This window comes from Mustela lutreola, chromosome 1 (genome assembly GCF_030435805.1).
Source record: "Mustela lutreola isolate mMusLut2 chromosome 1, mMusLut2.pri, whole genome shotgun sequence".
Classification (NCBI taxonomy): domain Eukaryota; kingdom Metazoa; phylum Chordata; class Mammalia; order Carnivora; family Mustelidae; genus Mustela; species Mustela lutreola.
The window spans coordinates 120,097,419-120,124,960 of NC_081290.1; the positions used below are offsets into that span (position 1 = coordinate 120,097,419).

Below are 27,542 nucleotides of genomic sequence, written 5' to 3' on the forward strand. Positions count from 1 at the left end.
TGGAGTGAGTCGTTTCATTACTGGTTCTCACAAACACATCAAAGTCCACCATTGTTCCCCAGCAGATCCCAACACCATGAGAATGAGGCTACTTGGAACTGTTCTTAGGTATGATTTGCTGTTTTTCTTAATCCTAGAAGAGAACTACCCCAGTGAATAGTTCTTGGTGCATTCATAGAGCTGAAAGCACTTGAAATTCCTCTCCCAGCTAGCAGAGCTTAACAACCGATTTACTCTGTTAACAAAAGAGAGACAATTTCCATTGAATCCAAAGAGGTTTTCTATTGTCCTTGTTGAGTTTAACTAATAAGGGAAAGTCAAATAAGAATAAAGCAGAAAGCTAAGAACCTGACATTCAGGGGAAAGAAATTCCAGGGAAGTAGGGAATGAAATAAATGGGGCTGGAGTTTGGGGGTGGGTTGTAGAGAAAAGAGCTAAAGGCAAAGAAAGAATAGGAGTAATATATCTGATCATATCATGGGCTAGGCTTCGAAGGTGAATTGTCTTGCCAGTAACAACATGGAGCAAATCATTCAGGTATTATTAAGTCCTGCCACAGGCCTTCAGGGGTGCCATACTCAGGAGTAGATTCAGAATTTGTGAACCAGAAGTTTACTGTATGTATTGGGTCTTCTTTTTTTTTTTTTTTTTTTAAAGATTTTATTTATTTGAGAGAGAGACAGAGAGAGCATGAGCGAGGAGAAGGTCAGAGAGTGAAGCAGACTCCCCATGGAGCTGGGAGCCTGATGCGGGACTCGATCCCAGGACACCGGGATCATGACCTGAGCCGAAGGCAGTCGTCCAACCAACTGAGCCACCCAGGCATCCCAGGTCTTCTTTTTTAAAACAGGAAAATCAAAATTAGGTACAAGGCTTTGTAAGGAGCACATTCAAGTGGGGAACTTTAAAGCTTAAGCTTAAGTATATGTGAAAAATGGGGGGAGGAAAAAATAAATGTAAATATGAGAAAACCCTGCATGCACAGAGAAACAAGGAAGTAAGAGGCCAGATATCGTGATATGATTCATCAAATAAAAATAAATATGGCCAAAATAATTTTTCACAGTACACCACTCTCAAATAGCTCCCAAAGCAAAGCATTTTTACTATGCTTGATTCAACTTCAGTAACAGAATCATCTATGTAATATGATAGGAGCCAGTGGTATCACAGCCCGAATTTTGCAAAAGTCAGAAGAATTGACCTTGTCTATATGTCAGTGAAAACCTGTAACTGGTTTTAAGACACCATGTTTGCAGGGTGCCTGGCTAGCTCACGCAATGGAGCATGTGACTCTTGATCTCAATGTTGTGAGTTAGAGCCCCACACTGAGTGCGGGGGTAACCTAAAAATAAAATCTGTTTTTTTAAAAAAAATAAATAAATAAAGATACCATGTTTGCTTAGGTCTTCATGCTCTCTTAGCTCATTGGAATTTTTTTTTTTTAAGATTTTATTTATTTGACAGAGAGATCACATGTAGGCAGAGAGGCAGGCAGAGGGAGAGGGAGAAGTAGGCTCCCCGCTGATCAGAGAGCCCGATGCGGGGCTTGATCCCAGGATTCTGGGATCATGACCTGAGCCAAAGGCAGAGGCTTTAACCCACTGAGCCACCCAGGCGCCCCTGGAATCATTTTTAACATAGGCCATGGTAGAAACTTTCAGAAGGGCTGGCAAATGCCTGAGGGCAAGAACAGAGCACTGCCTTCATGGTTCCATCATGTATAGTTGTGAAATGAGACCCAGTGAGATTAGTGAGTGGCAAGTGGTACGATCAGATGAGGAGCTCCGGGAGGAATGATGAAGAGGTGCGGAAACATAGCTGTCGCACAGTCTTGCCTAAGATAAGCCTGTGGGATCCTCTAAATATAATTAAAGTAATCCTTTAATTATTTGTTGTAGAAGAGGAAGAATGTACTAATTTCTTCCAAGCTGGAGAGAGAGAGAGAGAAATCTTTGAAAATGTCCCTGAGAAACAATTCCTTTTGAAATCTTGCATGTTTGTCATTCACGACTGGGCACAGTGGCACAGAACTTCAGAAGCTCTCACTGGATGGGTACTCTTTATGAAGTGGAGGTGAAGTGACAGGAATAACAGACGGCTCACAGGTGAAGTGCTTAGCATAGTAGCTGGCATATAGTAAAATCTCAAAAAATACAGGACATTATATTACCTATTATGTATAACAGTTAATGATAAAAACCTACATTTTCAATAAAGCTATACTTAGGTGAATAAGTCAAAGTTCCAAAGCTTCTTATGAGCTAAACTCCAGAGTCCTAGAACATCACTGCTACCTCAGTCCTTTGGTGAAGTAACTAAAGCCAATCCGATTCAAGTGGCAGAGAATTAGACCTCTCAATAGGAGGGACAGCAGACAACTGACCGCTATCTTTACCGTCCTGTAATGTTTATGTGTGTGAAATAAGAAATGTTAGAAGTTGTCTCAAGACAGCTACCTATGCAAGTTAGAATAGAGTTGACATTCGTGGATGTTTGGTTCTTAAAAGGGAGACCAGTTTCTGTCATACCAAATGTTTCATCTAGATGTTTGTTTTGATGCAACATGGGCTGTCCAGTAGAAGAATTTCAGGCATTTGAAATTTCAAATCCTAGGTTTCCCCCGAAAGGCCACTCCTATAAAATTCAGTCTAGCTGTCATCTTTTAAAATTCCAGATGAGGTTCTCATGAAAGTTTGATAATGAGACACTCTGTTTCTAACAGAAGGAAAAGATTCTCCTCAAAGTTCTCCATCATCTCTCATCCCTAACCTCTCTAGGCTCACAAAAAGAAAGAGTGGTGCAAAGGAAAGAACTCAAAAGGGATGAATTAAAGTCTCTGCAAAGTATTGATTGGACTTATTAAGCCATTTTTGCTTTATGAATGTTTCAAAGAAATGATATCCTTCATTTCATTTGTACAGGTGAAATCACCAAATGACTATATGATCACATTTGAGTCTCAAAACAACCCTAGAAGATAAATAGGAGAGGTACTATATTTTTTTTCTGTTTTGTAGATAAATCAGTGACTTGACAAAAAGTCTCTTGGCTGGCAAAGGCAGCTCAGTTCTGGAACTCAGATCTTCTAACTCAGTACCAAGTGTTCTCTCAGCTATGCCGATGACTCTAAATAGACACACAAATTTGGGCAAAATAACATTATCTAATTTCACATCAACTCTCCATATTGAAGTCCCTAGACTAATAACTTTGTATTCAAAAATTTGTCTTATTTCTGCATTTTTCACCGAGAGTTGTATTTGTTCTTTTTACAAAAAACAATTTGCATTTCGTAGAGCACACACACCAAATCTGAATGTCTCAAAATATATGACTTTTTACTGATCCAAGATTAAATGGTATTCGTCATGCTTAGCAAGGACATCATGGTTTCATTTTCAAAGTACTTTGCAAGCATCAGCTAATTAAGCCTCCCTGTCATCTTCAGTATGACAGTTGTTTTCAAAATATCTCTCATTTCCCAGGAAAGTTCTCTGCTCTGTCTTCTTTATACAAATCAGCACATTTGTTCAGTTCTTAAAATAAGCCAAAGGCTGTGAAATTATTTTGATCAGTGTGTGGCAAATACAATTAGCTCAGTAAGGAAAAATGTCCAGTGACTGGTCTGAAGGACAAAATGGAACACAAGCACAAGAACTCAAGGCCTTCTACATTCTGAACACTAGATTGTTCCACGAAGTCTAGTCTTTAAAAGTATAACACAGTCATCTGCTTTATAAGTGAAACTTTGAGGTGGTTTCCCACTTGGGTCATTCTAAATGACACAGTCATATTCTGTCTCTTTAAATTTTCTTTTATTTCAGGATGAAAATAAACACGAGAACTAAAAAATGGAACTAAAAAATAGTTCCATTCTAGACACAGTAAATAATCAGGGACCATATAAGAAATATTGGGTTGACTCTCCAAAAGCCTGCACGACTAGTCACCATAGGTCATGTGACAAACCCTGTACTTATTTCATGTCTTAGTACGTCTTCCCACAGCTATGCCAAGATTCTCAGCATTGTAGTAGCTCCTTTGGGCTAAGAACAATGAGAAAATACCTCTTACCTGAGACCAGAAAGACATTAATTCAGGAATATCCTTATCTCCTAAGTATGGATTAGATGCATGTAGAAAACTAGAATTTAATTGTGTGGAAGAGAGGACATGTCTATTTGAGTTTATTTTTAAAGAGTGAACTGAAAGTAGAAATGTTCCAAAACCAAGACACCCAGGAAGCTTGAGATCACCAAGGAGAGGAAGACCTGGTAGGATGGAGGGGAAAAAGGAAAGGAACATTAAAGATTCATTTTCTTTATAACACAACTAATACAAGACATAAATGACTACGACGGTAATATTGATGAGATGCACCAGGCAGAATGATGGAAATAACAATCAGTCACATGTATATGTTACTTCAGAGTTCGCAAAGAGCTTCTCCACCTCAGCGGCTCCCTCTGACAATGCAAGGAATTGTTATTTGCATTCTGTACATGAAGTTTGGAGAGACGAAGTAATTTGCTCAGAGTAATATTTAGTACTTGACAGAGCCAGACAGACAGCTAGACTTGACAAAGCCAGAATCTCTGATTTGTTCTGAAACCATGGGAGAATGTTGGATTCTGAGTCCAAAGTACTGCATTCTAATCCTTGCTCACTTCTTAGACTTGCGCATTTAGCCAAGTAATTTAGATTCCTCAGGCTTCCATCTCTTTATAGTCAAATGTTGTCTACCTCCTTTCCTTATTGGATCAAATGAGACCATATACAAGAAAGTTTTTTATAACTGTGAAATGTTATATAAATGTAAAAAGAGGTATAGCTAAGTGCAACTTAATGAATTCCTGGGGCCTTGCCTCAACATATCCTTATTGTTAAGCTTTCTTTCCTTTTGTCTGAAAGAACAAAGAATTCCTCTTCTCTTCAGAGTTAAACCTAACACCTGTGCTTCAATAATAGACCAGCAAATATTTAACAAATTCTATCATCTTCCTTCATCTTCATCATCATTGTACAGATAAACAATGAGCATCAAAAAGTTAAATATTTTATCCAAGATTGTGCAAATTAAGTAGTAGAGCCCTGAACAAGAGCCTTTGTCTTTAAACACTGTGCATGCAATGTTGCCTTCACAATGACTCAGGCAACTTCTCTGTTTTCCGCCTATTTCAGTTATCTATGCATAACTGAAATCTACCCCAAATTTGGGGTAGTTGCATAACAGTGATGCATAACAATCCACCCCAAAATTAAATGGCTTAAAACCAATCCCCTTATTTGCACTAGATTCTGCAATTTGAACAGGACTCACCTGGGTAATTCTTCTGGTGATTTTTGTCTAAAGTCATTCACGTGGCTCCAACAAGCTGGGAGCTCAACTGAAGCTGAACCATCCAAGATCGTCTTTCATTTCCCAGACTTCTATGTGGCCACTGTTTGGACTTATTAAGCCATTTTTGCTTTATGAATGTTTCAAAAAATAATATCCTTCATTTCATTTGTACAGGTGAAATCACCAAATGACTATATGATCACATTTGAGTCTCAAAACAACCCTAGAAGATAAATAGGAGAGGTACTATATTTTTTTCTGTTTTGTAGATAAAGAAATCAGTGACTGTGACAAAATCACACCTGATTCAGAGGTCCCAGCTAGTCTCTAGTCCAAATTTTCTTACAACATGGTGAATGGCTTTCATAGGAAGACAAATCCCAGTATGTAAGTGCCTACTAAGCTTCTGCTGGCATCATGCCTGATATTGTCCCATTAGCCAAAACAAGTCATAAGACCAAGGCCAAAGTCACAGGGAATAAGGCCCAAAAGTTGTAGTTCACTAGGGTTATCATTGTTTATCACATCTCCTCCCTCTTTATCTTCTCATTCATTAGTTACGCTTTCCCTTCAGCACAGAAGATACTTTAATGACCACATTTTAATACAAATAAAAATTTCCAGTGACCACACATTCCCGTTTAGCTACCATCTTCCATTCCTCTCATAGTCAACTACCTTAAGTGAGCGGTCGACTCTCACTGTCTTCATTCCTTCCTCTACTCCCCAGTCACTGCAGATGGGCCCACACCAACACCATTTCATCCAATCTACTCTCCTTCAATTCTCCAATAACCTCTGTACTTCCAAAGGCAGTGGGTAATTCACTGGCCTCGTTTACTCTGACCTTTCTGTAACATGTAACACTTTCTTACGTGACTCTTTTCTCTGATCCTTTGTATCTTTAGCTTTTCTGATCCTCTAATGGCACTAAATGGTCTTCATTCACCAGGGTTGTAGCTCCTGCTCTCTGCCCTACTCACTATATAGCTTCTCATGCTAATAGCAGTCAAAACTATCTTTAGCCCCGAACTCTGTGCTTATCCCTAGACCTGTCACCTAAAATTAACCACCACACATGTTATCCCCACTCTAGATAGGGACTCTGAGGCTCAGAGGGTTAAATAATTTGCTAAAGATGACATAGACGGCAGCTGCGGGACCAAATTCAAATACACATCTTTCTAACCCCAAAGCACCATTCTCCTTGTACTAAACTGGTAGTTCTCCATAAGGGCAATTTTATCCTCCAGGGGATATCTGGCAATATCTGGAGACATTTTTGGTGTCATAACTGGTGGGGGATGAGGGACTTGCTATGAAATCTAATGGGTAGAAGTCTCACAGTTGCTGCTAAACATCCTACACGCAGAAGAATGCTAAACATTCTACATAACTACAAAGAATCACCCACCCAGAAATGTTCATAGTGCCAAGATAAAGCCGGCATTAAATTATACTATTTTGTATTTTTACCATTTCCTACTGCTAGTAGAAATAGTAATATGCTGATCTAAATTATAAATGACTGTAGTTCCATAAATCTAATAAATACTGGCTAAATGAATGAACGAATGTTAAATTTTGAATATAGGGGAAGGAAACTGCATTTTTCAATGACTTTTCACATTAGCATTCACTAAGAGCATAAAATATTTTAAATTACCATCAATAATAAAAATGGGAAATAGATACCACTTATGTGCTTGAAGCATTAAATACCACAATATAAAATGTTTTATTTTGATACTATAAAATCATACAATATATTTTCAGTGGTATTAGTAGTTTAAGGAAAAGAGATAACAGCAGTTTATGGTTCATGAGAGTCATAGAATTGTCTCGTTTTAAATATCAGAGCTGAAGGATCATCAAGGTCACCTGCTTCATTATTCATCACTTAAGAAAACTGTATCTAGGAAAGGGTAAGTGAGTTACCCAAAGTCTCTTGGCCAGTGAAGGACAGTGTTGGAACTAGAATTCAGTTCTCCTGACAGTTACATGCTTTTTTCATTCCAAGGTATTTTTTCAATATCCCTGAAGTGTTAGAATCTGGGGTGTGGGGTGTTGCTGCATATTTTCATTTAAACATGTACTTCATCCAAAGGAAATTGAATTTCTATGTTTTGCCTTGTTTAGACAATAAAAAGCATTATTGAAAGGGATTTTTGATATCAAATAACCCAACCAACATTCTATGATTAGACTTTTTCCTCAACATAGAAAAATATATTTGCTGTGTATGCAAAATGTTGAACCTTACGATATCGGAGCTCTTTATTTAAAAGTTTAAAGTGAATTCTCAACTTGTTCCCATACTGGCTTAGGGTTTTTTTTTTCCTCCTTCCATGCATCTTTGTATAAGAGGTAAATGGAGATCTTGATTTGCAAAGGAGCTGGGAAAGCACCAGCACAGGAGCCAGGAAAGCTGGGTTCCAGTTTTCTCTCTTAACAGCTCTCTGGCCTCCAGCATGTCCTGTCATAGCCTTTCTAGCCCCGTTCGTCATCTCCCACATCATGAGGTTATTGCAAAGGTTGAAGAAGATACTCTCCCATTTGTAGATCTGTTTGGTAAACCCAGAGCACTTTGATAATATAAACTTCCAGTATTTATTATACATCATTACTAGTTCTAAATAATGTTTATTTAAGGATATAAACAGAACACACATTCCTCTGTTAGTACTCTGAATTCCTGAAGTTATGGACAGTCATTTTCAGAGGGGTCCTTTAGAGGAATTAAATTAAAGTCTCCAAGCTGAATACATACATGTTATTCTCATTAAAAATGGAACAGATTAATTTATTTGAGGTGATATAAGGTTACAAGTGATTTATGTTTTCCCCCACACTCAATCTTTAATCTCCATTCTTCCAACACACTATTCCCTAGTTGGAATAATAGGATAGGTGAAAAGTGTGTTCTTATTTTTTCTAACATGTTAAGGAAGTTTGTCCTACCACCTGTAGGCCTCTTTTCTTTAATAAAAATTTTACTTGCTAATGAAGTTAGAACCAAAGACCTTAGTAATTCCTATTGTCCTAGAAATAGTAGTAGCAGCAGCAGCAGCAGTGGTAGTAACACAGATATAAATCAGATGAAGATATAGAAATCATCTATTCATTAGATAGTACAGATGAAACATATGCATATATTGGCACTTTGCTAAAATCCCAGTATAATGATAGGAAAGGAAAAATAATAATATAAACTCACAATGACAAAGAAAAAAAGAGAGGGTGACATGATAAAAGATATCAGCAAATTTTTGGAATGTAGCAAGCAATTGGAAGAACAGGGAAAGCTTAAATCTAAGGATGTTCAGAGAAGGGTGCCATAAACCAAGAAGCCAGTTCCCACTGCAGAACTCAAAAAAGTTTCAAAATTGGAGGTACCAGGTCATTTGGAAGTTGAGGCAAGGGTAGAAGCTGAAATCAGGGGAATTGGTTGAAAGCCTCTCAGATAAACTGATGCCAGTTCTTGCTCATGCTGGTAATTGACAGAGGACTCTCCATTTCACCCTAAACAGGAAAGAGAAGGTTATTCTCTGGCCCTGGGCTTTAGAGAGGCACCATGGAGGGTGGGATGTGATGCCACACAGAAATCTGGGAACTAAGTGAGAGTCTGTGTATGCCCTGAGAGATTTCCAGTCCCTTCACTCCTTCATCCCACCGCAAGGAGCAACCAGGCTTTTACCCCACCCTATGGGGTAGGAAGTATGAAGATCTTCCCTGAGGGGGTGGGGGGAACTCCCCAAGAAAAAAAAACCTAACAATGACATCAAGGGCATCGCATCAAAAGTGTTAGGTTACTGTCTGAGACCCTCCATGGTAGCTCTCCAAAATGACAAGCCCTGCCTGTGAAATGTCGAATTGGCTTTTTAGTGACTTGCTACTAAATATTACCATACAACCAAGACATTGCACATTCGAGAAAAGCTTTCGACATAAAAATCAAAGACCAAAGTAAACCAGAAAAACAGGGATAATATGGAAACAGAAAATACAGGGTTCAGAGAAAATTTTTTAAATATTGAATTAATATCTTCAAAAACAAGAGTATATATCACACTAAAGAAAAAAGATGATAACATCTAAAAAGGGGAACATCAGGAAATAAATTTAAAGTGTGTGAGAAAAACATTTAAAAAATTAGTAGTAAAGAGAAAAGATAAAATTGAGGAACTTTCCCAGAATAATATAAACAAGATGGGAAAAAGGAGCAAAAATTGTAAGTAAATTAGAGAACCAACCCCAAAATTCTGACATTTAACTATTATGAATTCCAGAAAGAAAATACACACACACACACACACACACACACACACACACAAATAGAGTAATAAAAATTATCAAAGAATTAACATGTGAAAATTTCTCAGGGGGCACTTGGGTGGCTCAGTGGGTTAAAGCCTCTGCTTTCGGCTCAGGTCATGATCTCAGGGTCCTGGGATCGAGCCCCACATGGGGCTCTCTGCTCAGCGGGAAGCCTGCTTCCCCCTCTCTCTCTGCCTGCCTCTCTGCCTACTTGTGATCTCTCCCTCTGTCAAATAAATAAATAAAATTTCTCAGAACTGAAATATATGAATTTTAAATTTTTCAGAACTGAAATATATGAATTTCCAAATGAAACAGGCCTAATGAGAGCCTAAAGTAAATTAAAAAGGATCCAAACTGGAGTGTCTGGCTGACTTAGTATGCAACTTTTGATCTCAGATGGTGAGTTTGAGCCCTGCATTAGGTGTGGAGATTACAAAAGTAAAAAATAGGGGGTGCCTGGGTGGCTCAGTGGGTTAAACCTCTGCCTTTGGCTCAGGTCATGATCTTGCGGTCCTGGGATCAAGCCCCGTCCCAGCCCTGCCTGCGTCTCTGCCTACTTGTGATCTCAGTCTGTCAAATAAATAAATGAAATCTTTAAAAAAAAATAGTTTTTTGTTTTATTTTGTTTTTTAAAGGATCCAAACTAAAGCAGAGATTGTAATATCTTAGGATACTAAGAACAAATATTGAAGCTTGGGGAAAAAAACTTAAAAGCTTACATAAAGAAAGAAAAAAAAATTCTTATTTTTTAAAAAACTGGGGAAAAAACAACATTGGTATTCTTACTAGTGTTAGGTACATTATTAAACCTAACGAGACTGAGACAAGGTGAAAGTTAGGCAAAGCTCTATTCTATGCTAAGCATTAGAAGTCAGACTGACCGGCCAGGGCTGTCTCTGAAGAGAGGGACCACCCCCAGCTTACAGGCTCAAGTATTGACTGACTGACTTCCGAAGAGGGCGACCCCTTCCCCATCTTACAGATTACCTTTTATAGAGCAAAAGTCTGGCCACACATAGGTGGCCAATAAGATTGTAGTCATGTTAGGTCACACGCAGGTGGCCAATTGAATTACAATTTACCCTATAGTAGCTGTTTGACCTAACCTATTACTCTGGTCAGAATTGGTGCTCAAGGTTGGTGCCCAAACGACAGGGTTTACATTCTTTGGCGGTTAAGGAAAAAGTGTGTGTGTGTTTCTTACTGATTGGATGTCTCCACATGGCCCGACTCGTCCTTGTATTCTGGGCTCTATTATAGGAACTAGCTGACCATATTTTACTGGTTTCCCAGACTTGCTTCTAAGTAAGTTTCTCTCGGGGAGGGGGGCAGGGTCAGTTTAAGTTTTACTGCACAAACAACAAAATGGCTTTTAACCAAGATGGAGTCGCTCTGGCTAAATAGGTCCTTACACTAGCAATACTGGAAACTAAAAGAAAATGGAATATGTTTTAAAATTCTGAGAAAAGCAATGTTCTGATCTAAAATTCTGTATCAAGTGAAGGATAAAATACTCATTTTTTCTTAATGTGCAAAGTCTCAAAACTTCTGTCCCGTATATATTGTTAGTTTTGGAAGCTTCTGGAGGATATGCTCCATGAAATGAAGGAAAACACCAAAAAAAATAAAAACATATGGGACTCTGGAAGCAAGAACTGAAACCCAGGAAAAGAGCAAAAGAAAGGGGATTCCCAGGGAGGTGGTGACTAGCCCGCCAGGAGGAAAGCAGGCCGGCTGCCTGGGGTGCGTAAGTCATGTGGAGCAAGACAACCAACACCTGGGAGACACAACTCCAAGGGAAAAATAAGCCTTGGGGATTCTCTTAGGGGTTTGTTCTTGTTGTTCTAGTGTTGTCATTGTTGCCATATTAAAAGGAGTTTTTAAATGTTGTTGGAAAATTGGGGAAGAATAAGTATACATGGGAAAGTATATTAAAAGAGGAGGTAATTTCAGGGCACCTGGGTGGCTCAGTGGGTTAAGACTCTGCGTTCTGCTCAGATCATGATCTCAGGGTCCTAGGATCCAGCCCCAAATCAGGCTCTTCGCTCCGTCGGGAACCTGTTTCTCCCTCTCACTCTGTCTGCCTCTCTGCCTACTTGTGATCTCTCTCTGTCAAATAAATAAATAAAATTTTAAAAAGAAAAAAAAGAGAAGGCAATTTCTAGGGCCAGACAAAACAAAATATTGTTCAAAAAATAAATGTAAGTGTGGTTCAACACAGGAAATTACTACTTGGCTCAGCTGTGAGGAATATACACATTATTCGTAAATGTTATATAGTGATTTAAGTAAGAATTGTGATGTCATTAGTTTAGGAAAAGAAATGGGGAAGGAGACGAGTATGTTTGTGCATTGTGTGCATGCATATGGTATGTGTGTTAAGCGATAGCTATTATAGTATTAAATCAATAGAATAATTTTTAACATTAATATGTTTTTAAATATGTATTTATTTTAAATGTGTATTTAAGCATCTGTTTTGAAATATTGAGGTAACCAGCAGAAGAAACTGTTTACATTCTTAATAAACCTCAAAATATTATTTAAAGCTATATGGATACATTTATGTATAAAAGATTGCAAAAATAATTTAAAAGAGTCAGCTACTATTTCTAGGAGACCCAGAGAATATCTTTTAAAGACTAGAAACTCTGTTCCTAATCCCAGATGGATTTGGATTGCCAGGTTTAGAAATACTCCACAGGGAAATGTACATCACCCACTCCTTTTAAGAGAATTCCCCAGGAGGCCAATTTACTTCGCCTCTTTGAGCTTCTCTTGTCTCATCTCTCAGCTGAAAAAGTTCATTTAGAACAAACCAAACTCCAATTCAAAGCAAATAACAACTGAAACAGACCAGGGGCAAATGCCAGCTCTTCTTTTGGAGCAGAGCCTCTGCTCAGATCCAGCTGGCTGTTGCCAGGAAGACCAGTGGTTGCTAAGAGGCCCAGTGGTTCAGGAGAAACTGCAGATCTGGGGGGGAGTTGCAGGGGGGTGGGGGAGGATGGAGTTTTTGTTTTGTTTTTTTTTTTGTTGTTGTTGTTCAGATCTGGGTTTTTACATGAACACTTTGGACTTTAAAATGCTGTTTTAAACTACGCAGTGCCTACCAAACCAAACCCATCTGCAGCACCCCCCCACCCACACAGACTGCCAGTGTGAGATCTCTGAATGAGATGAACACTGATGACTGCTTTAGGCAGCACAATGTCTCATTCCTAAAACTCTGCATTGAATGTATGTGTTTCTTCACCACCAAAGAGGCGGGTTGCTTTATCCCAACCTGACATACTATACTATTTCACCTTGTCACTTTTATCTTTGTGAACACTCACAAATCTTAAGACCCAAATCTGCATAGCGCCTCTATTCAAGGAAACACAAGCATAAAGAGAGGTAAGTTCTGCCAAACACAGCTGGGCCGGAAAATCAAGGAGTCATTCTCTCAGAGACACAATTGGGTAAAAACTCATTAATCCATTTTTCCAGATATGTTAGTGTACACAAAGACAATAATCACTTTTAAATGTAAGGATCAATATCAAGCTCAATATTTGCTGAGATTATCTTTTAATCTTTCACAAGGAAATTTTACCCACCACTGCTAATTATCTTCTTGGTTCACAGGCCTAGAAAACATGAAGACTGTGCTTTTTTTCCTATACATTTTGGGAGCTGCAGCTGCAATCCCGGTAAATGTCCTTTTTTTTCTGCTGTTACATCTCTTCTTCCTGACATTTCATTCAGACATCCTCCAGTTAAAAAGAAAATGTGTGCATATAGTGGTTTGAAATTCTCTTTTTAATTTTAATGTTATTTTTTTCCCAAGCAGGGAACAAACAACTAGAAAAATTGAGATAAAATACTTTCTAAAAGAATATTTCTTTCAGAACTACCAGATTCCATAAGATAAAATAAATCAAAAGCTGAAAATGTCGATTATCAGTTTTTAGAAAGGGGATATGCCAGGGCATAAATGCCAACGAGAACGGGAAGAAATAAATTGTCTTATGAAAATTCATCACTTAGCATGAGAAGCCCAAGAAATTAGTATGAGAAGTCTTGGGAGTGCGTACCCATACCCTTCAGCAGCATTTTCTTTGAGTTCAAATATATACTGGCTGATCAATTCTGAGTCTGAAATAAAACAGGAACCGATGGGTTAGGGGCAGGAAATGGAATCGTAATCATAAATCAGCTCCTAATTCATCCTTGGAGGTGGGGGGTGGTGTGAAGGTTGTTGAAAATAGAACTAAAACATTTTTTTTTCTTCATGATCAGATACACTAGCCCCACCATTCACACAGCAATAAATTGTATACACACAAATCAGAATCATTTGAGACCATGTCAGCCCCCTTAAAATTACCTGAAAGTTTTTGTTGTTGCTGTTGTTAGCAGAACCATGGCTTGGATGATCATTTAGGTGTCTTCCAAATGATCCACTTAATCTATAATCAAACCAAAGGATTTGTGCCATTTGTTTCTTTTTCACCAAAGGGAGGAATCAGTCTCCTCTAAAGAAACAAAGTGATTTCTCTCATCCCTTCTCTTCCTCATTCTCTACTCTGTCTAGGTTTCTGTCCTTGGTTTTTGGATAGCTGGTGGCTAACATTTGGTTGACAGATGTGTCAGCAAAGACAAACATCGTGCCGCCCAGACCAGGCAGTTCTTAGAAAACAGAGTGTATTACCACACTGCTAGGGCTTGTGCTTAAGTAGCTGGAGCTACTCCAGCTGAAATTATACATTGTCCTCTGAAATTACAAAGGTGGGATAAATTATGTTCAGCACAGAAAGAAGCTCCCACAGACCCATTGTTTTCTCCTAAAAATGTGTTTTGCCCTTGCAGCTGTTGCCACTATGTAAACAGACATCAAAAGTGTCTCTCAACCAAATGTTTGAATAACACATCTACATGCAGACATATTTTAGATGTTTTTTCTTTAGGACAGTTCCTTGTGCAGATCCAGCTAAAAAAGCTAAGTATCTTCTCATACGGTTTACCCATTAAAAATCTTGTATCATTTTCCTCACCTGGCTGAATTCTATAGAAGTAAGTCGATTCTGTGTGGTTAGGAGATTCTACACAAAGTTCCAGATGTTATGTTGTTATTGCTGTGGGAATAATAATAAAATAGAATTTGATTTCAGAAAATTTCTGAAAGAAGAAAAACTGCCGTGCTTTTTGTGCATTTCTTCCAGCTTACGGAGGCAGAGCAGAGGAAGAAGTGTGCAGAGAGGGGGCGCGGTTCCCCACTAATAAGCTAAAATCTCCTCCTTCCATTGCCTTCCATGATGTCTCTGCTGGCAATCTGCCAGACTGGCCACCATTCTTTCTCCTTTCTCTCTTATAAATGGCTTCTTTGGAAACTTTTTCAAATATCATTACTCCTTTTAGTTGAGAAGGTGATAAGAAGCAAGAGAGCAAACAGCATCTAAAATGAATCTTGTATGCCATGTCTTTCCTTATATAATCGGTACAACAGAATGTAATCATAAAGACAAGTCAGTGCAAATAGAATCTGAGTTCTGTACTTACACCTAGGTCTGCCTGACATCTGAGCATCCGTAGTATCTCTCCGATAAAGATTTGTGGTGAATGCCTGCTTAACAGTATCAGACAGTTCACAGTGTTAGCACTGTATCATACCACTGCTAACAACAGTCATTTTTTTCACTTGGGTAGTTTTTTACAATTTCCAGACTTTTATATATGTGTAAACTTATCTTGATATTTCTGCTTATTTCACCTTGATAGATGACAGGGTAGGGATTTACAGTTTGTCAAGTGACAGATTCTTAATAACAGAGTCAAGACTTGAAGGGAGATCTCTTCTAAATCCATTGTTAAGCATCTCCATTGTATCACTGCCCGCTCTTCATCTACGCCTTTAGTCTTGCTAGAAATAGAGCCATCCCTCTAGTTGAAATAATACTCCATAGCTCTTCTTGACTAGAATGAAGTGTACTGTTTCACACAACCTTTGAATTAGTTCCACATTAAGTTGTTTTTTATTGTAAGATTTCTTGTTGGATATAAGGCTGATAGTGTTAAGAAAATAAACATTGAATAAAAAGTTTATATCTTTTCTGCTAATTAGCAGCAGTTACTTAAAAGTTAACTTAAGGAAATGTAGTGTTATATCCTTTGGTTAATTTAATTTCACTTGGACTTTCTGCTATACAACAGTTCTCAAAATTATAAAGTATGAATATTATATTTTTTAAAAGTTTGAAAAGCACAGAAAATACTTCCAAAACTCAAAGATGACTATTATTGAAATAATTTTTGCTCCATTTTCACCTAGTCTCTGCATATATAACATTTTCTTAAATATGTTTGTGATTCTGTTTTCATTTAACATTATAATATGGACATTTGCTTATATTCTTAAAAATTCTAGAGAGTCTCTTTTTTTAAATATTTTATTTATTTATTTGATAGAAAGAGATCACAAGTAGGCAGAGAGGCAGGCAGAGATAGAGAGGAGGAAACAGGCTCCCCGCTGAGCAGAGAGCCCAATTCGGGACTCTATCCCAGGACCCTGGAATCATGACCTGAGCCTAAGGCAGAGGCTTAACCCACTGAGCCACCCAGGTGCCCCGAGAGTATCTTTTAAGTGATATTATGTATGAAGCATATTACTACTAATAATGATGACAATAAAAGAGTAACTGGAAATTTCAAATGTTAACATCTAGACATGAATAACATGAGCTAATTTCTAATTTTTTCAGACAAATGCAAGGTTCCTGTCTGATCATACCAAACCAACTGCTGATTCCTTGAGTTCCATCCAACAGGCTGAAATACTAACAACACCTAACAACACTGCAATTCCCATGTTAAGGGTAGAAGATGCAGAAAATGAAAAGGAAATTGCAGGGTCTGTAGATCATCCAAACCATAAGGTAAAAGTAACATGGTTATACTGTTACAATTTTAAAATTTTCCAAAGGTCTCAATTTCAAAGCGTAGTCAAGGATATTATCTCATTCTCACTCATCTCAGTTTAATTTTTAAAAGACAGTGATCACATCAACTGTTTCCAATCACCAGAAGAACTGTGAGAGTAAGTTTTACACCTTCGGCCAAGGTGCTATATAATCATGTCATATCACAAAATTTGAATTCAGGTTAAACTTTTAACTATAGAATGTGTAGAACATCATATATGAGTTTACTTGATATTATGTGATGATAAAGAGTAATAATATCAAGTGTTGACTTATGAATTATAAATAAAATATAGATATTCCATTATCATTTGTTTCAAGAGTAAACTTCTTTTCTTTTAAGGCTGAAAAATCTTCAGAACTAAAGTCAAAGGAGGAAAATTATGACCAGTCAGCAGATCAGGACCAGAGTTACAGCCCAGAGCTCAGATTACAGGATGAAGAGGAAAGTGAAAGTGACTTAAGTGAGAATTTGGAGTATATACCATCTGAAGGTACATTGGACCTACAAGAAGATGGGGGTGAGCCTCAAAAGAAAAAAGTACCAGAGAACATTGATTCCCTTGATCCTAATATTAGTTCCACTATAGATCCTAACCAACAAGAAAGCATTACAAAAACAGAAAAAGAACAGGAACAACCAATAAACGATTTACATCCTCAGCTGAATAGGAGCAACAAAGATAGCCAAGATGTAAGTGATCAAGGAAACCAAGAGCAGGATCCAAATATTCCCAATGGAGAAGAGGAAGGGGAAGAAGAACCTGGAGAAGTTGGTACCCACAATGATAACCAAGAAAGGGGGAGAGAACTTCCCAAGGAGCAGTCTAACAGCAAGGAGGAAGAAGACAGTACCCAATCTGATGATGTTTTGGAAGAGTCCAGTCAGCCAACTCAAGTAAGCAAGATGCAGAAAGATGAATTTGATCAGGGTAACCAAGAACAAGAAGAGGATAGTTCCAATGCAGAAATGGAAGATGAAACTGCATCAAAAATTAACAAGCACAATCAAGATGCTGAATGGCAGAGCCAAGAAGAAAAACCTGATGTTATCAGCAACCAGGAGGAGATAGATAAGAAGTCTGTTTCTGAAGCTCTGCCCGTGGAGCCTACCGAAGCTGGTAACATCATGCCCACAAATCACAGAGCTAATGCTGATGCTGATGATGACCCCAGACACGATGCAAGTGATGACTACGAATTCATCCCAAGTGAGACCTTCATAGAGGCTGAAAGATCTCAATCCATTGCCTATAACCTCAAATATGAAGAAGAAAAAGAAAGAGAGAGAGCACATGAGAATGGGAACGTAGATGCCAGTGAGCCTGGAGAATACCAAGAGGTGAGACTCTTTATAATAATGCTTTTCCGATAGAGCAGTTAGCTTTATCAAGACATAGCCATGACGTTTCTCTGTGCTCTCACAGTCTCCTATGCCTATCTCTATCAGCACATTATGAAAATACATCAAAATTTTTTATTTCCCTCTGTATCTCCATCAGTAGGCTGAAAGTGCCTGTTTTGTTTGGGTTCCCCTAGAAGAAGATCCTGATTTTAGTATAGTTTGACAAGTTCAGGGAACAAAGAGGAGTGGAACATGATACAGGGGAGGAAAGGAAGCTAATCAAAGGTACATAATTAAAGCCACATAAAGCACATTCCTCTGAATTACCCCATCTGGAGAGCGAGGGAGCTAGGGCTTTTAAAAGACTGAGAATTGCTAGGAGAGGTATTAATTCCCCAGCAGTTTTGGTTTCTCCTTTGAGCAGGCCAGATAGATTGCCATGATATTTTGGGCACAGAGGTGCAGAAACAGGCAATTGAAAGTGGCTGGAGTGAACTAGAATGACAAACTCTGACAGATCTGAGGGTTGGGAGACACTGACAACTATTGCTCCAATGTCTTGAGAGTAGATGCAATGTAATATTCAAGTTGAATCACCAATGTCTAGCAAAATGCCTCTAACATAGTAAGAGATCCAGGAATGTCTGTTGATTTAACTATAAGGATTAAGAATAAAGACTTCAGCTATAACTTTATTAAGCAAACACACACCAAAATGATCATCAGAAAACCGCAACAGCGTGGGAGTTGGGGAGAAGCATATTGTTATTGGGTTTTAATCATTCAGAGCTTTCATGCAAAACACTAGCAACCACCCAGTAGGACTTGACATAGCTTTTGGTGGCCAAAGTCAACAGTAACCTTGCTTTCTGAAACCTCTGCTGCCATTTTACGGTAAGAGTTTTATTACCCCTCAGAAACCTGGGGCCCCTGGGTGTCTCCATTGGTTAAGCATCCGACTCTTGGTTTCAATTCAGGTCCTGACCTCAAGATTGTGAGATTGGGCCCCATGTAGGGCTCCACGCTTAGCAGGGAACATGCTTGAGTTTCTCTCTCCCTCTCCCTCTGCTCCTCCTCCCCACACTTACTCTCTCCCTCTTTAAAATAAAAAAGTAAATCTCGAAAAAATAAAAAAATGAAATCTGATGAGAAAACTTTATCAACAGCTTCATAGGGATTACTGATATAAATGTGTCTTAACTATGGAATCACACGATAATACTATATTTCCACTGTTTTCCCAAATCCAAAGGGAAGGTTCCAACTTTGCTCCAGATGTTAGTTCCAACTTTGATTGAGTAATCCCCAGAGATATAGCACTGAATCCAGTTGAAGACACTAATGGCTCCTGTTCTCAAAGTGTTGCTATTTTCACAATTACAGCTGGTACCTTTTTGAGATCTGAAATGATTTGGGTATAAAAAGCTTTCTGAAGGAATGCAGTTGGAATACAAATTATAATGGCTTTCCCCTAAATAGACTTCAGTTTCTGCTCTTGTTATTATAAAGGCCAAGAAAGCAGAGAGCTCACCGAAAGAAGATGAAAGTTCGTATGAAGACAACAGAATGGTGCATGGTAGGGGTGAGTACGGGCTAAGCAGGTGGCTTGTGGCAGTATCAAGGAAAAAATGGAATGGTTACTTAAGCTGTCCCCATTCCTTCATTTGTCACTGCTTCACAGAAATCTCCTCTCCCAAATCCTCCCCAAGGAAATGTTCTCCTAAGTTGTTGACATTCGCTTGCACACATCTGATATATAACTATGGGCAAATGTGTTTACAAACTGGAAGTCTTATTGTAATACTAGTATGAAAGCTAGATTCTTCTTTTTTCCAAAATCCTTTTGCTTCTGAGAAGGATGAATTCTACCTTATTTAATCTCAAATCCATAACTTATTAGTGAATTTAGACACCTTATTTAATTCAGACCTAATTCCCAATTGCATACCCCAAACGCAAACATTTTTAATTTCAACATGATAAAAATTTCGTGACTTACTTAACTTCTGACCAACTTGGACAGCCTTGAATTATAGACTCCAGACATTGGCCATTGTAGGCAGGCCAAGAAGAGCTGTTTGTTCTTTTTAATTTTTGTTTGGTTGGTTTTGTGGTTGTTGTTGTTGTTTTTAAATTCCCAATTCAAACTGCACAAAAAATCTTAACTATTGTGTAAAACACTCTAATGCCAGAGGGCCCTATCTTGACATTAACGTGTCCATTAAAATGGTTTCTAATATTTTCCCAAATTTTTTCTTCTTAATGCAAACAGAGCTAATCATCTGGATGAATTTGAGATTGCATACTCAGTTCAGCTTTGCTCATGCTTCTTGTCCAAAATTTTCTGTTAGATTCTTGCATGAACTTCCAGTGTAAAAGAGGACATATCTGTAAGGCTGACCAACAGGGAAAACCCCACTGTGTTTGCCAAGATTCAGTGACTTGTCCTCCTACAAAACTCCTTGATCAGGTAAGTATTCTACAAAAGGATTCCTAAAGGGTCCCAAATAGCGATTTGAATGAAAGTGGTTTGCAATTGAAATATTTGGCAAAAAAAAAAAGGCAGATGTCCTGGTTATCATCTAATACTTGAAATAATGTTGAACAGGAACAAAAACCAGCAAAAACAAGGAGTTTCTACAGTGCCCTAAAAAGGTAATAATGGCATTGATCTTTAGAACTCATTTTAAAATTCATTGTATCCTCGGAACGTCTGCAGCTTGCATTCTAGTGAGCTTATCTAAAGCTAAATTCTTCACCCTGGTATAATTTAATTGATTTTTCTTTTCTTTTCTTTTTTTTTTTTTTTTTTTTTTTTTTTTTTTACCAAATGGGACAGTTATCATCTTAATAACTTCACTTACCTGACCACATTGTTGGCACAGTTGATCAGTCAGTCTATAAACTTTAAGGAGCAAGGTCTTTCCCCAGTGTACATCCAGAAACATGAGCTTTTTCTCATGCTTGTCTGTCCTAGGTTTGTGGCACTGACAACCAGACCTATGCTAGCTCCTGTCATCTGTTTGCTACTAAATGTAAACTGGAAGGGACCAAAAAAGGGCACCAACTACAGCTGGATTATTTTGGAGCCTGCAAATGTAAGATTCCATCATTATTCTGCCAACCATCATTTCTGAGAGGATTGGCGTGAATCTCTGCATATCTGAATAATACATATACAAACTCATACATGCAAACGGAAAAAGGCTAATGTAGTTCTGAACCTAGGATGCTCACTAAAATCTACTAGAGAGACTTCAAAAAAGAAAAAGAAAAAGAAAAATCCCCAGGGGCACCTGGGTGGCTCACTGAGTTAAAGCCTCTACCTTCAGCTCGGGTCATGATCCCAGGATCCTGGGATCGAGCCCCGCATCGGGCTCTCTGCTCGGCGGAGAACCTACTTCCTTCTCTTTCACTGCCTGCCTTTCTGCCTACTTGTAATCTCTGTCTGTCAAATAAATTTTTAAAAAAAGATCTAAAAAAAAAAAGAAGAAGAAGAAGAAAAAGAAAAAAAAATGCCCAGGCTTTAATTATAAGAGACTGATAGGGGGCACCTGGGTGGCTCAGTGGGTTAGGCCGCTGCCTTCGGCTCAGGTCATGATCTCAGGGTCCTGGGGTCGAGTCCCGCATCGGGCTCTCTGCTCAGCAGGGAGCCTGCTTCCCTCTCTCTCTCTCTGTCTGCCTCTCCGTCTACTTGTGATTTCTCTCTATCAAATAAATAAAATCTTTAAAAAAAAAAAAAAAAAAAAAAAAAAAAAGAGACTGATAGAGTTGGACGGGGTTGGGGCTTTGGCATTGTTTTTTCATTTGTTTTTAAAGTAACCTAGACAATTCTAACGTGCAGCCAGGGTTCAGAACCACTATGATAATGTTACCATTTAATAACTGAGACAAGTCATTGGAATTTTGCTAAATTACTTGTCCTCTTTCCAATGTACATTAAGTCTCCGCCAAGAAGTTTTATAACATTATATCCTTCCAGAAGTTTTCTTAATTGTCTTCCTTCCCCCAAGATACTCTCAAGTGTGTTTGGATCTCCTTATCACTAAGTAATTCTCCACATTAACCATGCTCACTAATATTTCCAGTTCTCTTGTCCTTCCTTATGCATAGGAGTATTAAACTTCCCAGCCCTCTGGATGTTAAATGTGGCCAAATGAGCTGCTCAATGAAATTTCAGTCAAAAGCCTCCATGTGAGTTCTGGGCAGATGTATTTAAGAGCTAGTGTGTGGTTGTCTATGTGCCCCAACCTTGTCTGGAGATGGTGGTGTCCTCATGATCCTGAGCCCCAGAGAGACTGCCATGAGCAGAGCCCTCTTGTCAACTTGTATTGGACTCGAATGTCCAAAACAGTGATGGTAGTTAACACTGCGAAATAGTACATCTGAAAGTTGCTCAGAGAGTAGATCCTGAAAGTTCTCATGCAAGGAAAAGTAAAAATTTTTGTGACTGAATGAGATGATAACAGTTAACTAAACATATTGTAGTAGACCTAGCACAAAATATGGATGTCAGGCATTAAGCTGTACACCTTGAACTTACACAGTAAGCTTGAACTTAACTCACTGACATCTCAATAAAACTAAGAAAAAGAACCAAACCCTTTGTTCTTTTAAGCCACTGAGATGGAACATCATTTGTTACCACAGAATAATCTAACTTCCACTTTTGTCTTTTTTCTCCTAATGAAGAGTTCTTATGTCCTCTACCTCTACATGCCCACTTTCTGATTCTAGAACAGTGGTTCTCAGCCTTGCCTGTGTATCAAAATTTTCTTTGGATCTTTTAAAACATCCTGATGCCCAAGCTCCACTCTGAAGCAATCACATCAGAATTTCCTTGACTGGAAGCCGTGTCTGGGGTGTTTATAAAGCGCGCTAGGCAGTCCTGCTTGGCCGCCATGGTTAAGCACACTGTTGTGCTGGTAAGATAGTGAGAGAGCGTTCGGCCACCGGCTGTTGTTAGACTTCCTGTTTTGATGACTTGCCTTAAGATAGGAGTTAAAGTAACCTTTAACCTAAAGGTTAAAATCTCTTTTCTTGGGGTGCCTGGGTAGCTCAGTTGTTAAGCATCTGCCTTTGGCTCAGGTCATGGTCCCAGAGTCCTGGGATCGAGCCCTGCAACTGGATCCCTGCTTGGCGGGAAGCCTGCTTCCCCCTCTCTGACTCTACCTACTTGTGTTCCCTCTCTCACTCTCTCTCTCTCTCTCTCTGTCAAATAAATAAATAATCTTTTTTAAAAATCCCTTTTCTTTCCTCTTGGAACAGCCATTCCTATTTGTACAGACTTTGAAGTGACTCAGTTTCCCCTAAGGATGAGAGACTGGCTCAAGAATATCCTCATGCAGCTCTATGAGGCAAACCCTGAACATGCTGGATATCTAAACGAGAAGCAGAGAAATAAAGTAAGTTATCCAAAGTCATCCGGGGGTCAGATCCCTAAGTGTCTACCTACAGGGTCTGAGGAAAAAAGATGTGTGGGTGGGGGAAGAGAGACCTACCCCCCTTTGCATATCAGCCAGAGCCCACTTTGCCTCCCCCCGCATCTGGTAAGTTCATTCATACTAACAGAATAGTAGGGGTCACCATTCATGCCACAAGGCTTGAGACATAGCCAAACCACCCCATTCCTACTCAAAGTGTGGTGGCCCGAGCAAGGACTCTATAACTCACGCCCAGAACAAGCCCTGGTTGAGCAAAGTAAACCTCAATTTAGCACTTCTAAGTTCAGGGCCAGACATAGTATTTAAATTTAAACATATTTTCTGCCTTCCTAGGCCATACAGATTTATGGTATAAGAGAAATTCCTTACTATGCTATATTACTTGCAAAGTTAGTAATATAGCAAGTTTTTAAAGTTTAGAATATTTATTCCAGAAGTTCTCAGAGAAAATTCTTTCATCAAATAGCTATTGAGTGCAACTTAGGTATCTGGAATTAATTTATGTACTGGAGATACAGCAGTAAACCAAACAAAATCTCTGCCTTTGTGACCTTACGTTCTAGACAAAGAGACTCTGAACAATTAAGAGTGTGTGTGTGCGTGTGTGTGTGTAGATGTATGTATGTATATACATATTGCAAATATGAACATACATGCACATATATAAACATGTAAATAAATATGCAAAGATAGGTGTAAGAAAAGTCAGATGGGATAAAACATGCTCTGAAGAAAAAGTTAAGCAAAAAGGAAGCTGTGAATTAACTGTGTCAAATGCTGTTTACAGGCTCTAAGATGAGGACTGAGTGGGCCACTGATTTGGCATGTGGTGGCCCCAGAGTTGACCTTGACAGAAGCTGTTTTTGCAGAATGGAGAGGAGAAAAGCCTGAGTGGGCAGGGTTCAAAAGAGAATAAGGAGAAAAGATGTGAAAGCAGCAAATACAGACAATATTTTCACAGCATTTGCTGTAAAGGTGAAAAGTGAAATGGGGAGGCAGATGGAAGTGAGTATGAGTCCCATCTACCAGTGGAAGATGGTAAAGGACGTTTGTATGCCTCCCCAGTAATCCAGTAAAGAAGGAAAAACTAATGAGGGGTAGAAAAGGTGCCCAGCTGCCATTGAGTGTTCTTGAAGAGGTGAAAAGGGGTAGGCAGGCTCCTGAGCACCTGTGAAAGGTCGGGCTTATATTCAGAGCACAGGAAGTTCATCCATGGTAACAAGGAGGAAGGTTGGTGGAGAAGGCCCTGGGAATAAGTAGACGTTCTATTCAAATTGCTTCCAGTTAGTTCATGAGTAACACCACAAGTTGAGAGTATTACATGAATTGCCTGGAAATAATGTCTGTCCTCTCTCTTTAATACATCATCATGAACACCTTGAGAGCATTAGATACAAAACAGAGAAATTCTAATGAGAATGGCCAAGTGTTGTCACACAACAGCTAGACTGATTGTAAGCACACATTGGACAAAAATACACAGAGAACTAAGAATGGAGTATGCCACCAGGGGAAAGCGAAGACTTTTTACTAATCAGTAATTTTGCGTGAGTCAGTTCAGCCCCTTTCATTAAAACCTTTTCCTACTGTGATGAATAGTATCTGGTTAAAAGAAAAATCAAAAAATACTTAAATCTCTTCTGAAAACCACAGGTTGTGGGGTTTTTGTTTTGTTTTTGTTTTTGTTTTTTCTTTTAATGTTAGCTGTTATTCTCTGTAGAACTAAGAAAATCAATAGTGTTGATTAGGAAGTATTTTATTTGGTCTCATATGATGGTCTGGGCCTATTTTCCTCTGTCATGTCACTATTACTCTTTAAGTAAAGTTTAGCAAATGGTAATTCCATTACACTTGTCTGATTCCCTGATGATTTTCTCCCTTCCTAATATCAGGTCAAGAAAATTTACCTGGATGAGAAGAGGCTCTTGGCTGGGGACCATTCCATTGACCTTCTCTTAAGGGACTTTAAGAAAAACTACCACATGTATGTATATCCTGTGCACTGGCAGTTTGGTGAACTCGACCAACATCCTATGGACAGGTAAAAACTCTTTACCTTTCCATTACTAGGTCATCGCCCTGACATAATGTCTTAGTTATCTGTATGAAGATAATTCTAAACAAATTTAGAAGTTTCCCAGCTCTGATTTAGAACACTGCAATCCCAAAAATATGCGGTTAGGTGTCTAAACACAAAACTGTTTTGAAAAGAACAGAATATGGCCACACCACGGTTCCCACGTTTAGGTGTTAAGACCTAGCCTGCAACAGAGACTCCTTCAGTTCTTTCTCATTCTTGATCCTAAATTCCCAAGATAATCTGATTGGCCCGACCTGGGTCAAATGCCTACACCTAGAACAATCAGCTGTGGTCAGTGGGTAAGAGCCAGGTTGTACAAACGTGATGGCTGGTGGGGGCATCCCTATAAATTTAAGATGGTGGGAGGATACTTCTAGCGAGGAAGGAAACCTGGTGACATCCCAAGCACTGTCTATCTTACCCCTAAATAGTTTGTTTCTTTTGCAGTTTTTCATGAGTGTACTATTTACTTGGCCTACTTATCAACCTTGTGGAAGAAAAACGCCTTGGTTATCCTAAAGATTAGCTTTAATATATAAGCTACTCTTTAACATAGTGTCATTCACTTTATTGCAGAGTCTTGACTCATTCTGAGCTTGCTCCTTTGCGAGCATCTCTGGTGCCCATGGAACACTGCATAACCCGCTTCTTTGAGGAGTGTGACCCCAACAAGGATAAGCACATCACCCTGATGGAGTGGGGCCACTGCTTTGGAATTAAAGAAGGTAAATTCATCATCAGCCCGGGGAAAGGGGTGTCCTTTTCTCCAGCAGAGCCCTAAGCCCTGCAGCCCTCCTAGAGAGGTCCTGCAGCATCCTCAGATGGAAACCTCCAGACAGGAAGGTGGCAGCACCACAGGTAGGACTCCTTTGGTGCACACACTGTCATGGCAAGGTTCTTGCCTACTTCCGTTACGATACTCTTTTTATGATACGTCGAAGTCTTAGCAGTTGGCTAAACCAAAGAAAATGACATCGATCCCGAGAGCTGTGCCAAATATCAGAAGGCTACCCATCTGAGAAAGGAGGGATTTTATATCCTTTCTTAACCAGAGTATCGGTCCAAACTTCTAAAAATCATAGGTAAAGAGTAAAAGAACAAGTCTGATTCTGCCAGTGGGAGATGTCAGAAAAATCTTAGAATTCATAATGGATACACTAAAGACTGGGCCTCCTATCACAATAGAATGTGTCCAGATATTGTGCTTTAATCCATGACTGCATCTTCAATGACAAAAATAATAGTAGTTGTAATGATAATAATATAAATGATGATAATAAAATCATCATCATCATCATCATCTTCATCATCAAAGTGTTCTTTCTTTACTCCTGTGATGGAGGAACTTATTTTAGACATTTGTTTTGCTAGGTTATGTCTTAATGTATTTCCTTTTATTTTCCTAAGTTAAGGCTGATTTTTATGAGCAAGCATGTTTTTAATGACCAAGATTTGAAAGATGTTCAAAAAATGAAAAATCAGGGCGCCTGGGTGGTTCAGTGGGTTAAGCCACTGCCTTCGGCTCAGGTCACGATCTCAGGGTCCTGGGATCGAGTCCCGCATCGGGCTCTCTGCTCAGCAGGGAGCCTGCTTCCCTCTCTCTCTCTCTCTCTCTCTCTGCCTGCCTCTCCATCTACTTGTGATTTCTCTCTGTCAAATAAATAAATAAAATCTTTAAAAAAAAATGAAAAATCAGAACCACTTGCACAATGTAAATCAACAGTAAACATCAAATCTCTAAAGCAAGGGTTTTATACATATGTTCACGACATACAAGTAGGATGAATATCCAGCCAATCAATAAAGAAAAGTAAGTTCATCAAAGGTCAGAATTTCCCAAAAAGGTAACGTGTGTGACCTTCACTTTAAAAATATTCTTCTTGGTATGTAGAATGCCTTGATATTAAAGAAAAGAGCTGAGAGTAGGAGAATTTACTTATTGATAAATAGGTAAGCAGAAAAGCTTAGCTCTTTTCTTCTACAATTTTGTTCTGTGAAATAAACACAATCGTAATGAGCAAAGAATGTGTATTTCTGTGCGCACCAACTG

General features: G+C 38.8%; 1 protein-coding gene across 1 annotated transcript in view; it reads left to right on the top strand.

Annotated features, from left to right (window-relative positions):
- SPARCL1 (SPARC like 1) overlaps window positions 1-27,542 on the top strand; it is a 47,437-nt gene that overhangs the window by 13,373 nt on the left and 6,522 nt on the right. Inside the window, exons 2-10 of the mRNA XM_059173305.1 lie at window positions 13,292-13,356; window positions 16,405-16,578; window positions 16,967-17,965; window positions 19,478-19,550; window positions 20,320-20,438; window positions 20,946-21,066; window positions 23,237-23,373; window positions 25,305-25,453; window positions 26,069-26,217. Coding sequence (XP_059029288.1) covers window positions 13,303-13,356; window positions 16,405-16,578; window positions 16,967-17,965; window positions 19,478-19,550; window positions 20,320-20,438; window positions 20,946-21,066; window positions 23,237-23,373; window positions 25,305-25,453; window positions 26,069-26,217 — 1,975 coding nt within the window. The 5' untranslated portion in view covers window positions 13,292-13,302. The remainder of the gene's footprint in view (window positions 1-13,291; window positions 13,357-16,404; window positions 16,579-16,966; window positions 17,966-19,477; window positions 19,551-20,319; window positions 20,439-20,945; window positions 21,067-23,236; window positions 23,374-25,304; window positions 25,454-26,068; window positions 26,218-27,542) is intronic.